General features: G+C 43.5%; 1 protein-coding gene across 4 annotated transcripts in view; it reads left to right on the forward strand.

Annotated features, from left to right (window-relative positions):
- The window catches only part of CACNA2D2 (calcium voltage-gated channel auxiliary subunit alpha2delta 2), a 513451-nt gene that overhangs the window by 26513 nt on the left and 468200 nt on the right, over window positions 1-18738 (forward strand). For all 4 annotated transcript variants that reach the window (XM_083603285.1, XM_083603286.1, XM_083603287.1 and 1 more), the window contains one exon: window positions 14641-14722. In XM_083603285.1, coding sequence (XP_083459411.1) covers window positions 14641-14722 — 82 coding nt within the window. The remainder of the gene's footprint in view (window positions 1-14640; window positions 14723-18738) is intronic.

Below are 18738 nucleotides of genomic sequence, written 5' to 3' on the forward strand. Positions count from 1 at the left end.
CACTGATGGTGCTTCACCCATGCTCACAATCTCATTGCTTTTGTGGATTTATAGAACTGATGCATTGAATTTATAGCGTGGTATACAATGATAGACTTGCTTCACACTACACCTTGTGACTGGTTCCGTGTCTGTGTTATATGGGACAAAATGAAGCAATTAAAAAAGGCCAAACCAACTTCAGCTTTGACCTTGTTGCCTAAACAGCATGATGATGCTGGGAAGGAACATTGAAGTGGATATCCCATTTGCTGAATTATAATGCAATAGTAGTGAATTGTGTGAATATTGAAAAAAGTTTTCCTTCATAGAAATGGGTTAAATAAAAAGCAAGGCTGCAACACTATGCAAACCTGCTGGGGAATAAGCCCCATTGAACACAGTGGGACTTTCCCTTTAGGATTGGCCAACACATATCAGCTTAGTGAATTACTGTCTGCATGCATCTTTGCCCCAATCATACACAGCATGAGTCAGGGAGGAGGCACTGGAAACAGAAATGAATTAGAATGCCTTCTGCATCTTATTCTGCAACACTGAGTAAAATGGAATGTCATGGCAAATCTCCCATGCTGCATGTAGGGATGCTTGAAGAATTCAGTCTTTGAAAAAACTGATATGAACTGACCTTATTCTCACCTCACAGACTAATATGCAGATCAGAATGTAGTTACCTGCCAGCTTATACACTTCTGGAATGTTCTGAAGCAGTTCCTGACAGAAAAGCTGAGATAAAATATGTTTAAAAATGAGTATTTTGAGAAAACACATGCCTATAAATCTTTTTTTTTTCATATTTAAACAAGTATTTTCATGAATTAATGTGGAAATGGGACAGAACAAAGTTATCAATGCACACCTTAGAAAGTAGCATGGACACCAATTCACCCCCCCCCCTAGTTGCATCCCATTATTGCTTTGCATCTTTGCAACCGGTTTAATTGCACATGTTCACTGTGATTACACTGTGAATTTGTTACTCCTTTGAGGGTGTGAGTGTACACTTTGCATTAGGATGGCAATAGTTGTGATCTAATAAAAAACCGCAAACTCAGATGTGTGATATGATGCGCCTGCATGTGCTCAGCATACACATACACATGAACAGTTAATGTGAAGTACAGTATGCTAGTGTGCAGAAGGTTGTTTAGCTTGGTTTTGGCCATTGAATGAAATAGAATCCTATGTCACAGCCAATGCTATTGGTCATTCAGTGCAGGTGTGATTGTTAGCTTGTTGTCTTTCAAGGTACCTGGGAGCCCTGGCTATTGGGTTTCTCTTTCTTTGCCTGGATATGTCACTATTAACAGAAGAAGCTGAGGATGGCAGACTTCTAAATATGTCTGACCCCAATTTCCTTGTTTTCATCCAGCTATAATTCCATAGATGATTCAAGCGATTAATGAGATGCCCTCCTTGGCACGCACACACACACACACACACACACACACACACACACACACACACACACCACTTCTCTCTCTCCCTGTTCCCACTATTATGATTGGGTGGAAGAAGTGCACCTTCTTCAGTTCTCCCCCTTTTTGCTTAGATTCCAGGAACCACAGAAGCTGCTGAGCAAAAAGAGAGAGGCAATAATGAAGAATACCACGTGGAACTTCTTCAAATGCTGAATAAGCTGTTGCTGGCTTGCACATTTGGAATAAGAGTGTTCCCCGACATTAAGCCTGCATCGGAATACACTTTCTTTTGGCTGCATTTTACAAAACAGTACAGTATGTGCATAATAGAAGAAGTTGAGTTGCATGTGACGTGGGGAAGGGTTAACCCAGATTTTGGGCAGGACTGTTTGTTTAAAATATTGTTATACTGCCTTTAAAGACAAAAGTCCTCTCAATTTGACTTATGAATGACATATGTAGAGCAATGGTTGGCATCCATCTGTCTCAGGAGACAATGGAAGAAACACAGAACAAGAAGAGCATAATATACATTTAACTTAAGGTGGCAGCATAAATATCACAGACACAAATGTCTGTCCTAACCTGAGAATAGTAGTGTACACCTGAGAATAGTAGTGTATGCCCCCTTCACTTCAATTTGTTTCTCAGGTTAACTGCAGCATCAAGAAGTTCTCTTCCCTGCTGTAAACTACCTGCCACCTTCTGAGATGTTTGCCACTGCCTCATGGAGTCAGATTAGTGTCATCAGCTGGGTGACCCAACCTTTTATTTGCCTCACTGTGTACCATGAATCACTCAACCTTCTGAAGTGCCAGCCACAGCTCTCTAGACCAGGAGCAAACTCTGGTTCAATTTTGGACTGTTTTCTGCTTGCTTTCATCTACTAACCATTATTCCCACTCCTTTTGAATTCATGGAGCATCATTTTAATGTTCTCTGAGAGTACTGCACCACCACACAGTTGCCCCTATTTCCCTTGATCTTGGAACTACCCGGGAGGGCCCAGAGCACAGCAGCAAACCACTAGAAAGCATTGCATAAGGTTTTCAGACTATTATGTGCTCTCTCTGCCATTTCACTTTTTAAAAAAATATTCCACATTCCTCTGCTTTTACATCTGTGTTTCACAGTTCCAGCAGCATTCTGAGTCTTCAAAATTGGACCTTTCAAACAGTAATTCTTTATCCTTTGCCAGATTGCAAACGGCATTTCTAAATTTTTAATAGAATTTGTAATCGTTGTTCCAGAAATGCTGTCTCTTCTTTCCCTTCAAAGTCCGCCAGTCATGTGGACTTCCTGCCAAGAGAGAGAGAGAGAGAAATTGGTAGTGAAAAAGAGTCATCAAGTGATGACTAGGGATGGGTGAATCTATCAGTTTCATTTTCTCTCGTTTTCTCACTTTCCCCAATCTTAACTTTTGTTCTCCATCTTTTCACATCAGTTTGTAATTTATTTATTTTTTGACACAAAGAAACCCCTAATGAAAAATTCATCAGCATTTTAGTGAGGCCAGCACCAGCAGCTGGAACTTCCTGGACACTGGAGAAGAGGATTCATTCTCACAACACTTTCCTTTTCTTGATGTCTGCCTTCTCTGGGGTAGAGGTGAGGAAACCAGTTGTAAATCATCTAGCCTGCTGAGAAGACCTCTCTCCCTCCAGTTTTATTCATTTATGGCCTGCAAATTTTCATTTTGTCCAATGCTTGTGTATTTGTAATGTTGAATTTATTTTTAAGCTCATTCTGAAAAGGTGGCATATACATTAACTTGACTAACTAAAAAAATGGAAAATCCAAACTGGAATATGGATACCTATATTCTTCCTCTGGACTGGGAGGCAGTGTGCCTCTACCATTGTGGAGTAACAACTGTGGGAGAGTGCTGTTGCCCTCATGTCCTGCCTGCGGGCTTTCTAGAGGCATCTGGTTGACCATAGTTGGAGATGGGATGCTGGACTGGACAAGACTTTGGCTTGGTCCAGGGGGCTATTCTTGTATTCTTAAATATCCACTGTATGGTAATACTGGACATTTTTTTAAAAAATAATTTTTATTAAGTTTCCATTTACCAAATTAAGCATATCATACTAATTAGTCCATACTAATTAGAGCTGGACCATAAAGAAGGCTGATCGCCGAAGAATTGATGCTTTTGAATTATGGTGCTGGAGGAGACTCTTGAGAGTCCCATGGACTGCAAGAAGATCCAACCTCTCCATTCTGAAGGAAATCAGCCCTGAGTACTCACTGGAAGGACAGATCATGAAGCTGAGGCTCCAATACTTTGGCCACCTCATGAGAAGAGAAGACTCCCTGGAAAAGACCCTGATGTTGGGAAGGATGGAGGGCACAAGGAGAAGGGGACGACAGAGGACGAGATGGTTGGATAGTGTCTTCGAAGCTACAAACATGAGTCTGACCAAACTGCGGGAGGCAGTGGAAGACAGAAGTGCCTGGCGTGCTCTGGTCCATGGGGTCACAAAGAGTCGGACACGACTAAACGACTAAACAACAACAAACTAATTAGTCCAAATTGTATCAATACACATAATAAAGTCAAAATAATAATAATACTGGACATTTTTTAAATATGTACCTATTATATGGTATTTTTGGTCCTTCTTAGCAAAATCATCAGTTTTCCGGCTTGAAATTTGTTTTCCATGAACCCTCTCGCTTGCTTCCCTAAAATTGGCTCTCTATCAGAGTGCATTGCATATTCATGGTAAACAAATGTAAATGAAATTGTACATGGCTAAAGTTAGCTACAGAATGTGAAAGTGTATTCACCCAGCTTTGGGAGGCTGGACTTAATGTTGTTTTGCTTACCGTCATCTCATTGTTCTTAGAGAGACAACAGAAGTTCACAGCCAGTACCAGTGCTATTTTGCTAGATGCTTTTCCATTGAGAGGTCCAGGTGAAATTGTGATTATGAGTGGGGCAGGAAGAACGATGGGGAGGGTGCAAGCATGGGGCTGCATACTGGCATCACTGCTTGGGGACATCCTCTTTAGTCTCCAGTTGTCACCCAACCTGCCCTCCTTTTGATATAAGTACGGGATTTGCTGGTTGCCTTTACACGGACAAACAGTAATTTTTGCCTTGCACTGAAATTTGCTGGATAGTGCAGGGTGAAGAACAGGGAGGTTATAGGCAGTAGGTGTTGGTGTTTAAAACAGCTGGTTGGTTATTTGGTCACTTGGCAGGAATCTGTGGTGAAAGGGAATGGGAATAGGAAAGAGGAATAAGTGAGCATCCTGTGGCACTTTTCCAGGTGAATGGTGATTATCAAGACTTGCACACAAACCTTGGTGACTCATGGACAGGGTACAGACCACTGTTGTGGCTTTTAACACTCGCTCAGTGTTATGGGTCACCAAGGATATAATAATTAAGAAGTTTTCCTCACCTGAAGAGGTGTGGCATGGGAAAGGTGAGACATCTTCAGCAAGCAGAATGGCTCGCCTATAATATTGGGCTTTGTATTCTATTCCTGCACATGTTCAGTTCAAGCAGAGCCATTAGATTATTAAAATTTATCCCAACTAGTGGCTCTTTATTGCCCTCCTTCACTTTCAGACTGCATGGTAATTTAGGCTGCAGTCTTCATTCCACTTACCTATGAGTAAGCCATTTGAGTATTAGTTTAGGAAATCAAGGAGTATCAAAATCAAATAAAATGGCATAAGACTGTAGAAATGCCACTGGACAGATTAAAAAGAAGAAGCAGCCCTAGAAGAAACTTGTTCACATTCTTCCTTTCTGTGGGAATGGGAAGGAGTAGTAAGAGGAAAATGCATTAATGGAAATCTTCAACTGAAAGAAGGTAAAGATTCATGGAGGTAAATGTTCACCCCAGAGACGAATGGAGTCTGATGGATTCCAGAGAGCTTTGATGTTGTTTTGGGTTGGTTTTTTTACCAACCGGCATGGCTGGTGCTCCTACCAAAGTCCTGGTCAATTGGTAGAATATGGAGATGGCCCTGGTGGTTGGCATGGTTACTCCTGAGCATTCGCTTCTATTTAGTAGAGCTTTAGCATTTCCATGGGGTACATCTGAGCTGAGGATGAGGCAAGTTGAAAGATGATAGGGAATGAAGCCGACAAATCCAGCTCAACACAAGTAAGAGTTCATTATTGAGCTGACTCTGTGGTGGTGAAGGTGAAGAAGTACCAAACGGTGGTGGAGGAGGGCCATAGTTTCATACCATTGTTGTGTGTTTCCTAGAAGCATTTGATTGATAATTGTGGGAAGCAGGATGCTGGGCTAGATGGACATTCTGGTAATGTACAGGGTTATGAGTCCTACGTGGGCCTCACATTATATTTGACTTTACAAGCTTGTTCGGTGGGCTTTCAAGACAAATTTGGTGGTATATTTCACCCAAAAGGTTGCAGATCTATTTAAATTTGGGGAAATGCTTCTATAATCTAGACACAGCTGAAGCTTTCTAACTGGTCTTTATGGTATTTGTCTAAAAGTTGCCAGCAAACCTTGGCACTAAATACACTATCAAAGGTTGTACCCATTGCTGCTGTTCCACGAGCTCAGATGACTTCCACTTGCACAACATAACTATCCCTCCCCCTCCCCCCTCCCCCATATACCTTCAGAATCTGCTCCAGAGAGCGGGAGGACCATCTGCCTGGTTGGAACTCTGCATGCACAGCATTGCATGGAATCCCAAGAAAATTTTAAAAAAACCTTAAAACCACAAGACCTGCATCTGTGTCAATGGCCTGCTGTGGAAAGTGCCCCACTCTGGATAATTTTCTTCATATATTTGATACTTTGCAAAAATGGTAAGAAATTTCAAGGAATGGTGGTTTCTTCAGCCCTGTAAAACCACCCGAGGCATACTCCTAAAATGCAGTGATTGCCATGTATTATATTCTCTGTACAGATTTGTCATAGAGTGAAAACCACACATACATAATGACATATCTGCTGCTTCTGTCCTTTTCCTCTTGACTATTCACTTTCCATAAAATGTAAAGTACATTAAATAGGTATAGAGTTAGGTGACAGGTCAGATAAGACTGAACAGAAATAATAACTAAAATAATAGTAATCTTGTCAGTGTGTTGCTACTGCTATGTAAAGTGATAATATCTGAATCCTGGTCATGAGATTCACTGTTCTCTACATCATATGTCATTCAATATTTGCAGAAATGCCTCATGGTGCAGTAGTTAATAAACTACTCAAATTGATTACAGATTCCCCCCCTCCCATCCACATATTCAAAACATGTTCCCATTTCACTTTTTCATAAGCCTTTCTTTTCTCATTTGCGTGTTCAGACCCAGAGACCCCCCCCTAAATAAATTCACACTTGACTCAAATTTTAGTTTGGTTTTTGGCAGAATTTAGGCCACAGCTTTATTGATTACAGAAGGTGCTCTGGTTCGACTAGCTCCCTGAACCATTGCAGGGAGCGCTGACCCAGGGCACCAGCATAGATCAGCCAAGGGTGAACACCTGGGTAAGTAAAAAGCCGGGAACAGACTATGTTCACCACCCAGATGCCCCCCTGGACTCAGGCATGGGCACAACCCGCTCTCAAGGGTTGACCAAACCATTTGAATCCCTGGATTCCTTTAACGGAATACCCTTCACATAGGGATGGTGAGAGCGTTCCCCCATCCCCCATCCCTGAACCAGGGCCGATCTGCCACACGAACACCCACGCTCACCGCCAACCACTCACACCTACAACCAATCCCTTAACACAGAGGTCAGCCACAGATCATTCCCAGTCACAGACAGATGAACCCCATCAAGCCTGTAAAGGGATGCATCACAGAAGGTAATGCCTGAGTGACAGATCACCGTCCCGCCCAAGGCCAGAACCTTCTTGGCCACTGCGCTCTGGACGCACTTCCTGGCCCTCTCGGTGGCAGCTGGGCATCGGCTACCATGACACACATGTCGCTGCAACAGCTGCGACCAAAAAATTTTGAGTCTGGGAAGAGCTGCCTTCAACTCATCAAAGTCCTCCTGCATGCGGGTCGGCAGGCTCAAGCTGGGAACTTCCGGCAAATCATTCTTGCCCAGCTGCACCACCACCACCGCAGGCATGCCTTCCACAGACATCTTTGCCTGCACCATTGGGAGAAGCTCCTCCCAACGCATTTCTTGTCTGGACACCCAGGAGACACACGTGGTTGGGGAGTCCGAGCCTGCGTCCGAATCCAGACTCCACCTCCCTCCTGCCGGCCCAGTGGACAACGCTGTGCCTGACTATCCAGATGTGCAGGGTAGGCGGACCTAGGAATGAACAAAACAACATTAATATCTGCACCTTAGTTCCAGTTACAGATAGGTAGCCGTGTTGGTCTGCCATAGTCAAAACAAAACAAATTTTTTTCTTTCCAGTAGCACCTTAAAGACCAACTAAGTTAGTTCTTGGTATGAGCTTTCGTGTGCATGCACACTTGGTATCTGACGAAGTGTGCATGCACACGAAAGCTCATACCAAGAACTAACTTAGTTGGTCTTTAAGGTGCTACTGGAAAGAAAAATTTTTGTTTTGATCTGCACCTTAGTGCGGCATCCAGACATAACCCCTATATGCATCAGATTTCCAGCAGCCCAGATCCTTGATCCTGTCAACGGACAAGCCCTAGTGTGCAGCGGTAGTAGCTGTACCAATGCAGAAAGAATGAGGTGCAAACTCACTGACCAGCAGGCCACATGCTGCCAGTGCCTTGCGCATTACTGCAGCAAATTGATGCCTCTTTAACAGGGACCCATCCTCGTGATCCAGGAAGGGACCACCCCCAGGCGGGCGAAGTGATAAATATCTCTCGGCATCTTTCACTGGACAAGGGCCGGGCTTACCAGTGGCAGGCAGCCTCATCAAGGCACCTCTGCCCAACTGGTCCTTTTTGGAATTTCGAATAGTGAGCACCAGCTCAGCATCAGAAAGCTGAATGTCCTGCAAAAGCAAACCCCTGGGAGCCCTTCCCTGTGCTGACTCCCGCACCACTTCGCCCACACGCAGTGCACCGAAAAAGGCTATTGAAAAAGCTGCCGCAAAGAGTCTCGCCTCATAAATTGACCAGCAGACAAGTCTTAACTTGCTGCACACCAAGAACAAAATGTCAGATGTGACCAGCCTCCTACCTGGTGACTTTGGTGGCTGCAACCTGGCCCAACCCTCAAGAGCCTTGCACACTACAAACTTTGCACAAGGATCTCTGGAACAGAGGGATTTACAGAAAAATGAAATGGCAGAAGACTGAATTCTGATGGTCTTTACAGCATGACCCATATATCGCAGGTGAGCCAAATACTGCAACACCTGATGTGTGGATGGTGACACTGTACTGTCAATCATCAAGTGCTGTGCTCTGAAAGCTAAAAAGTCCACCCATGCCTTCTTATAAGACCTCAAAGTGGAAGGAGAAACAGAAGCTATTACTCCCTGAAGGACTAGCTGCTGCCAAGGTTCAAAAGCTGAACCAGGAAATTTTCCGGAAGCTGCTGGGCATCCGGAGCCAGGGATCTGAAGTGCTCCACCTGAAAATGGGATAGGGCGTCAGCAATATCATTAGTAGCGCCAGGAATAAAATGGGCAGAAAACACAATATTAAACTTGAGGCACCGCAGCACAAATGAGCGCAATAGGACAGAGACTCTGCTGGAGCGTGACAACTGCCTTGCCAAAACACTCATTACGGCCTGGGTATCGGACCAGAAACAGACCTGCTGGTCCTTGAACTCCATGGTCCAGATGTGCACTGCTACTACAATGGGAAAAAACTCAAGAAACGCTAAATCATAGGTAATGGCTGTACCCTGCCAGTGCACACCAACTGAGCACACCAACAGCCACGGAAATAAAGCCCAAAACCCAAGGATCCAGCAGCGTCTGAACTGATCTGGAAATCAAATTGCAGATTCAAAGTATCCTGCCACAAGGATACACCATTGAACTCCTTCAGGAATTCAAGCCACACCTCGAGGTCCGACCTGACCTCACTGGGCAAACAAACCCGATGATGGGGTGACCACAAGCCTGCAGAAGGTTTTGCTAAGCATGCGCAGAAAAGGGTGACCAGGGGCAACCACCCTGCAAGCGAAATTCAAATGGCCCAACAGAGACTGAATCTGCCTCAAGGTAACCTTTTCCCATGGCAAAAATTCCATAATGATGTCACGCAGGGCCACCTATTTTCCTTCAGGCAAAGAGGAAGTTTGTGCCACAGTATCCAACTGGATCCAAAGTAAGACGACCTCATGACTGGGCCCTCAGTTTTATCGGCCGCCAAGGGAACACTCAACTCCTTGGTTAGGTTGTTAAATGAATGCAGTAATAGCAAGCATTCTTCAGAATTGGCTGCAGAATGTAGCAAAAAGTCATCGAGGTAATGGGTCACCTCCCTTAAACCTGTCTTGGTACGCAAAGACCAGTCCAAAAATGTACTAAAGGCTTTAAAAGCTGCACAAGATATAGCAGCCCATTGGCATGGCCTTATCCACATAATATGCTCCATCCAACAAGCAACTTAAAATCAAGTAGATGGACAGGAAATAAGCAGAACGCAGATTCCACATCACACTTTGCCAAAAGTGCACCCTTCCCAAAGCTCCTAATCGACTTGACTGCTTGGTCAAAGGTGGCATACTTGACAGAACAAAACTCAGGAGGGATAGCATCGTTTACTGATGAACCCTGTGGGTAAGATAAATTGTGAATTAAGCGAAATTCCCCAGGGACCTTCTTGGGCACCACACCCAAAGGGGAAAGGTGCAAATCCGGGTAAGGAGGGCACTCAAATTGTCCAGCCATCCTTCCCAACACTAATTCCTTCCTGATCTTTTTCCTGGCATATTATTATTATTATTATTATTATTATTATTATTATTAACAACAACAACAACTACAACAATAAATTTATTTATATCCTGCCCTCCCCAGCCAAGACCGGGCTCAGGGCAGCTAAACACCAGGTATAAAAACAATTGATTAAAATACAACTTAAAAACAAGGTTAAAATACAACATTAAAATGCAGCCTCATTTCAGTAGAAACTCAAATCAAAAACTTTTTGGGGATGAAAACATCATGTCTTCACCAAGGCCAACTATCCAGACTGGTCCTACGTGGGCCAGAAAAAAGCCAGGGAAGTCCCCAAGTAGGAGTTCCATCACAGAAGGAGAAAGGAAAAAGGAAAGAGGGGAAGGGGATCAAGTTGATTCCAAGCCAAGGCCAGGCAGAACAGCTCTGTCTTACAGACCCTGGGGAAAGAAATCAGATCCTGCAGGGCATCTGAGGGACCATGAGGCTCATAAACAGTGGAAGACATGGAGGGGCCAGGCTGAGAATCAGGCTGCCTCCCAAATTGCTGGGCCAGCGACTCAAGTTCTGAATTGAACCTAGCCATGGCAGCAGGGTCTGGACCATAATTGCACTCAAGCGATACAGCGTAAGCTGAGGGACCGCAGGGGCTGGAGCTGAATGCAGTGACTGAGATGGACCTCTAATCACCCTCTTAGAAAGGAGAGCATGACTGGGATTCCTTTTAATAGGCATCTCAATCCCTTCCTTACTGGATGGGGGGCACAAAATCAACGTTCTCACAAAACCAATGGGACCCAGGCTGACTAAGATGGCGCTCCCGCCAAAACTAGGCAGGGTTGAACTTCTCCTTGCAAAAGGAACCCAAATTGGCGGCCAGAATGAAAAGTAGGGGGTTTTCTGCCCTTAGGCAATACTCAACCAGCCTTTCCTCAAAAGGGGCATACAGAAATGATTTTTGCAATGTAGAGGGAACTCTCAATACAGCGAAACTACTCAAAGCACTGAACGAAAGTGCCCAGAGAGTGACAATTGCAAATTGCCCAAGTTGCGTTAGCTAAGAAACCCCAAATCTGCAAACGCAGCCAAATTACAGGGACACCAGCCACTGCAAGGGGAGCCGAGTGGGCAGAGATCAACAGGCAGCGACAAGCTCCGCAACCGGGAGCGCTCAGGGGCTGAAGCCCCAGTGGGGCAAAGCCCCGCTAGAAAAGGGAAGGAGAAGGAAGGGGGGGGAGAAGACAACTGAAAAGGGTGAAATTAACGAAAGGATTAACAAAAGGGAAAGAATAACGGAAAGAAATTACCAAGACAATCTGTCGAAGGTAAGTCTCACGGCTGCACAGAGGACACGCTGTTAGCTTGTTCTGAATGCACGAGCCGAAAGAGGAAGCTCTGGGTATATATAGGTCTCTCAATCCGTTTAGACTGAGCCCCATTGGTCAGATTGAACCCAACATCAAGGGACCTACCAGTTGGGTGTTCTGGCTAACCAATCCAACCCACCCACAACACGGGAGGTCGGTCTCCAGGTCTCACCGCAACACATGCCCTCTTTTTGGGAGGACATGATTTCTCTTTGAAATATAATTTTGATGGGCATTTGTCTTGTTCCATGAAGCTGTCACAGAACACATCAGGATGGATTTTTAGGGACCCACCTATTGCTTAAGTTATGGCGAAGAAACTGCTAGATCTGCTGCTTACTCATGAATAGCCCAATCAATGATCAGCCAGGATGGGCTACATGTGAGTAAGGGTGAGGTTTATAAGAGGCTGCAAGCCTCAAGACTCCTCTTGATGGATTACAAGCCTCAGTAATAGAAAAGAGGGAGAAGGCTGTGGCTGCATCTACATCTTGCGGGAGGAGAAAGCAGGTGAGGAGTGATAATCCTGCCTAACTAATTCCACCCCACCACCATTAGGAATACCTCTCAGGTGTGTTCTGGAAACAGAGAAGTGAGTATAGTTTCCCCCCCTAAATAAAGCAAGGACTGGCTGTCCTAAACTCTGTGGGGCCTGGAATTTAAAATTAGCAAGGAGTGGACCTAGTAATATAGGTATCATTAAAAAAAACAAACCAAAAAAACTGAGTCAGCCTAATCCTCTGAAAAAGCTGCCTCTTTTGTGGTCTTCCATATAATTAGATACAATAAACTATCATGCATTGGGTAGTCTAGAAGTCATTTTCAAGGACAAAGGGATACTAGGAAAGGTGAACCAACGACCTGATCGGACATCACAATCTGTGTTCTTAGAAAGGCAAGAGATAGACATATGTTGATATGTACATAGATTCTACAGGTAGATAAATCTCAGTGGAAATACCAGATGTTCAATCCTGCTACAGGCAGCCCAAAATCTGTTGCTGTCTACTGCAGTGCAATGGATTGTGAAGCCTTCTTTTCCTGCATCTCAAGGAAATTGTACACGGGTGCATTTTAACGCCCCCAAATCAGCATATTAAAAACAACATGCTTCTACTCTGTATATTTTAATTGTATGCCACACACCAGATCAGCTTTTTAAAATAGCCACCCCTCCCAACATTGTTACAAATGATTAAAGAAAACAAAAATCACTCTCAAGAAACATGGGTCGCTGTCACCCTTGACAAATCTAAGATAAATTGCAACCTTTTATGGCAAGTCCCAGTGGACTAAACCTAAGTCTGAATTAATTATGTGCAACTATATATGGCATGTTGTGGTATCCACATTCACTAAGAACAGTACTCTTCTTAATGGCTCAGACTTCTCTAGAGGGATGTAGAAGGGATATCAAACACTTCTCCTTGCCCTTCAAGACTTTCTTCCTGTGTGGTATAGTTCTAGCCAAACTGGACCATTTTTATAGCAATAAAAGGACTGAACACAGAATACTCAGGTCTGCAGAATGAGAAAGGGGAAGACATTTAATAAAGATTATTTTATAAAGGGTGAAAGGTAAAGGTAAAGGACCCCTGGATGGTTAAGTCCAGTGAAAGGTGACTATGGGGTGCGGCGCTCATCTCACTTCAGGCTGAGCGAGCCGGTGTTTGTCCACAGACAGCTTTCTGGGTCATGTGGCCAGCATGACTAAACCGCTTCTGGCACAATGGAACATCGTGACAGAAGCCAGAGAGCACGGAAACACTGTTTACAGTCCTGCCACAGTGGTACCTATTTATCTACTTGCACTGGTGTGCTTTCGAACTGCTAGATTGGGAGAAGCTGGGACAGAGCAATGGGTGCTCACTCCGTTGCGGGGATTCGAACCTCCAACCTTCCCATCAGCAAGCCCAAGAGGCTCAGTGGTTCAGACCACAGCACCACCTGCGTCCCAAAGATTCTTTAATAGGTCAAGGCCAACCAGCAACTTTTCTTTTCCTGTCCTCTGTTTTCCTTCTCCCCTGCCCCACCACTGACACACAAACATTTAGTGATTAGGCTGCTCTCAGTCATCGACTTGATAGACTCACACAGGCGGCCTAACTTGTGGGTTCTTATGTCCAACCTCCCTCCCCCTGCCAATGGCTCAGCTACCATCATCACTCTGCAAGCTCACAAGTTCCTGTCAGACAGCTTTCTTTCTTTCTTATAATTCAGAAGCATATCATACCCTCCAAATTTCTCTGATGAAAATAGGGACGTCCCATTCCATAATGATAATTTTACTATTTATACCCCACACATCTTATTGGGTTGCGCCAGCACTCTGGGTAGCTTCCAACATATATAAAAATATCATTAAACATTAAATATATATAAAAAAACTTCTCTATATAGGATTGCCTTTAGACAGCTCAGGGATTGTGTAACTCCATACTCTACAACCTTTCTCTAATGAAAATAGGGACATCCTAATGAAAAGCAGGACATTCCGGGATGAAATCAGAAACTGGGATGGCTTCTCTAAACCAGGGACATCCCTGGAAAATAGGGACACTTGGAGGGTCTGGCATATGTATTGTTGCACACATGGGCATCTTAAATTTTTGTGTGGCTCTGCTTGCTTCCGAACTGATAGGCCATCAGCCAACTTAGTTTGCTATTTGAAGGAAGGATATTGGGAGTGTTGGGCACAGAAGACAAGGTGTTATTGTGAGGAGCTGGACCAGCTTGCCCCTCCTAATCTGTGTTAAGTTTTTGTTACCAGAGAAGAAAGGCAGCTTGCAGCTTTTATGTTGACTTTATTTTTTGTTCTGTGTGTGTACATTTACAATTTTGGAAGCTGGTCATCTGATAAGCTTTATCATTCTAAGCTTATCATCCTTATCTTGGAGGTCAGGCATGCTTGGTATTCTGCCCACAGCTGGAATGTCAGGAGGCGAGTGTACAAGCTAAGCCCTGGGCACTGATTTGTAACCATCTCCCTTTTTGTACCTCTTTAAATGACTCAGTGTGCCCTCTTTCCCCCTGTCTTGTAGAATGCAGTATTGGGCCAGAAGACTGGAGCAAGAGATTGATGGCGTGATGAGGATATTTGGTGGTGTTGATCAGCTGAAACGGGTAAGTTTTGCCTCGTTCCTGCCTACTCTTTCCTTTCTTTGTGACAATATTTCTGGATAAAGCTGGTTACATCCAGAGAAATAATGGACATTCATTGGCGTCTGGGTTCTCATGTTCATATAGCACCACAGTCTTGGGGTGATGCTGTGTTTGACTCACTCTTGCAACCAGGGCACACCTCACAGTGCTTGCTTTCAATCTGTAAGCTATTAAGAGACTTCAATCACATATGCCTGACACCATCATCACTGTTCTAATATATATAGTCACTGACAGCAGCCTCTTGCCCACTCCAACCTCACCCAGTGATTCACTTCAGATGTAATGGGGGAACATGGTATCCTGTTACATTATTGAACCTTTGGCTCCTTCTCCTCTCCTCTTTTACACTTGCAAGGAGGAGAGTGAAAGTAAAAGCTTATGAATTTGTTATTATTATTTCTAATTTATTTTTATTTATCACCTGAGGATCACAGGAAGGGTTACAATATAAAAACACAAAGTACCTGTCAGGGGAGTGCCATTGAAAGGGGGGAGGGAGGCAGAATCGCATGAACTTTGGACTTCTGCACTGTATATATAGTTTGCACCCAATAAAACCAGTAAAAAGGCAAGTTGGAGTCCTGGCTGTTTACTTGTGAGCAACCATACACATCCCTGACAGTACCTAACATATATAAACACAAAGGACATAACATAGTCATAAACTAAAACAATAATCTCTCTCTCCCCCACCCCCCATTTAAAGGCCTGGTAGAAGAAGAATGTTTTTGCCTGCCACCTAAAGGTATGTGACGAAGGTGTCAGGTGAGCCTCCCTGGGGAGAGCATTCCACAAATGAGGAGCCACTGCAAAAAAGAAGAAGTCTATTCTCCTGTTATCACCCTCTGAACCTCTCATGATCGTAGGGTCTGGGTCTTTCATAGGCAGAGGCAGTTCTTGGGGTAACTGCAGTATTTTAAACTTAACTGCCATCCCTCATGATGTCTGAACTTGGAGAATTATACTATGGTTTGTGAAAACAAGCCAGAATCTGAAACCATGATTGCCTCAGCTAAATGTTGAACTTGATATACTGACATTCAGCCAAGATGAGGGCCGCGTTTAGCAAATCTGACAGGGTGAGCGGCAGTGTTGTTTTCCTGTTCTTGGTCCTGATGCTCCGCTTAGAGAATTGCTAATACAAATAGAAGTTGAGACAAACAGAAATCTGAATACTAATAATAGCTCCTAAGCAAAGCCCTAATAGGAATCTCTTTCCTTGTGCATCTGAATGACGCTTAGCACAGTCAGAGCCATGATACCTGCTTGGGTTCTCTGGGGCTCTGTCCTTCCTTAATTTTGTGACTCAGTCTTCTGTGTCTTGGTGATTAAAAATAGAACTAAGCATGTCAGAGGAGATAAAAGTCTCAGACCTACAGATCTGTCACACACCATCATCTGCAAGTTCTAAATTCAGTTTTTGTTTCTCATAGCTTTTGTATGTGAGACACACAGACACACACACACACACACAGAGAGAGAGAGAGAGAGAGAGAGAGATGTACAGTCTGAGAGGCAGAGCTGCTTCTTTTCCCTTTTAATTCAGGTCTAACTATAAGCAGTGGCATGTTAGTAAATAAAAATTATAATACCTCCTTCATTATTATTTTTTAGATTTTGTTTCTTAATTTCTTCCTCTTTTCTGGGTGAGGATATGGACCTGCGCATTGGTTATTGACTGAAATCTCATAAATGCTTTGCCACATGAGGCATGAAATTTATTGTCAAGAATATAGTGTCAGAAAATGTAATGGTGCTGATATTTTCTCTGACAGCTGGCATATTAAAAACATTATTTTTAACACTTTCTTTGTTTCCAGAAACATGGGCTGTTGCTTACTACAACAGAGCTATTCCTGTTTTCAGGAATCATAAAAAGGCATTTTTTCTGCCAGTCTTATTGACCATCTATTTATTTTCACTTTCAACAAAGCAAGTGAGATTCTGATTATGTCAAGAAATATGGACCAGATGTAACTGGTTCTGAGAAAGGTATATCCAATTTCATAGGGAACATATCTGTTAAAGGCCTGTGAAGTATCTATACTGTGAAGGCTGCAATTCACTGACCAATGCCAGTGATCCTTGACCAATAGATTTTGAAATATCAAGATAAATGAAGCAAAACTCAACAGATATTGGCAAACTAGAGCATCAGTGTCCACCTCTGTGAAGATGTACATAGGATTCTTACTAATAAGATTATAATAATTCTAACATTCCTTCTTTGTGTAATAAGGTGAGGTAGTTTGGATATGCATACACTATATTCAGTAACAAAGGATGCTTCAGATCATGTCTGCTTGGGAGACAGCCAGTGTTAGTTTTACACAGAGCTGATCCATTAAAATCAATTTCAATAGGTCTACTGTGAGTGTGACTTAGATGGGTATCAACCCACGCCTCCCCTCCACTCCCCCATGTAGTAGCAGCATACACTTCCATGGGGAAGAGTTGCTCTCAGACTTTCAGTTTCACACAAAACTGTCAAATGGCAGAACAACCTCATGTGGCTAAACCTCTAAGGGTATTGCTACTGTTTGCCTTGTTAAAATGGCTTAAAGGAAACCACCAGATCCCATGAACTCCAACGTAACAAAGAAGGGACCAAGCTGAATTGACATGAGGGATTGTTTACTCATCAAATTGTCCATATAACTTAGGGGTGTGCACAGAAAAAGAAATGGCTTTGGAGCCTGTTTCATGTAGGGGGCCATTTCACTTTGGATTAATTCAGACAACACCTCGTTTGCTTTGGTTTTGCTTCAGATTTCTGAAGGACTCCCCATTGATTATACTGGGGAAATAAATAATGGGTATAACTTTTCTATTTGTTGGCAGAATTAGCTAAAATTTGCAGGCATAAAAGCCTATTATCAGAGGATGGAACAGTTGAATTCCAGACAAATAAAATACAGAGGAATTTGTGCAAGGAGCCTTTAAAGTTAAAGGCTTTAAAAAAATAATAATAAAACATGACAGGTATCCAAAATCTTTCGGGGCCCATGGACAAAATTTGGAATTTGTCAAACATGTTGTCGATGCTACCACTGAATAGCAGTTGTAGTAGAATAGCCACTCAGATTGAGTAAATAAATAAATGAATCTGGATGTGGCTCTCTACTCTGTTCCCACTAATGCCATAGTCCAATAGGAAGTCTGCTCCTGCATGCTTCTGACCAACCAGAATGAAAAGGAGGTAGGACATGTGTTGGACATTGAAGAAGAAGAAGAGAAGAGTTTGGATTTGATATCCCGCTTTATCACTACCCTAAGGAGTCTCAAAGTGGCTAACATTCTCCTTTCCCTTCCTCCCCCACAACAAACACTCTGTGAGGTAAGTGGGGCTGAGAGACTTCAAAGAAGTGTGACTGGCCCAAGGTCACCCAGCAGCTGCATGTGGAGGAGCGGAGACGCGAACCCGGTTCCCCAGATAACGAGACTACCGCTCTTAACCACTACACCACTCTGGCTCTACTACACCACTACACCACACTGGTGGGGATATTTACAGAATCAGCTGACCAACTAAAAAAACAATGAGGAATCGGAGATGTGAAGGAAGATCTTGTTGAAGTAGTGAAGGCACACTGCCTGGAGAGAGAGGAAAGTGAGTTAGTGATAAAGAGAGAGATAAGAAGGGTTCCATGTATTTGTGAGCTCAATTCAGTTTTTTTGTGAACCTGAATTTTTGGAGGGGCCTTAACACTTCAAAGTTATGCATGCTTATTCAGGAACAAGTCTCCTGAGTTCAATGTGGGAGAGAGCTGCTGCACTCAAGTCTTGTTTGCAGGTTTCTCAAAGGCATCTGGTTGGCTACTGTGAGAATAGGATGCTGGGCTTATCCAGCAGGTTTCTTCTTGTGCTCTTAAACCATTCCTGATTACTATAAGCCATTTTCTGGATTGAATGAGCATTTTGGTTTACTACCATTGAAAGATGTTCTGATATTGTCCTATGGTATCTTTGGTAGT

Source organism: Podarcis filfolensis, assembly GCF_964270895.1.
Source record: "Podarcis filfolensis genome assembly, chromosome: 2".
In the NCBI taxonomy this organism is placed as follows: Eukaryota; Metazoa; Chordata; class Lepidosauria; order Squamata; family Lacertidae; genus Podarcis; species Podarcis filfolensis.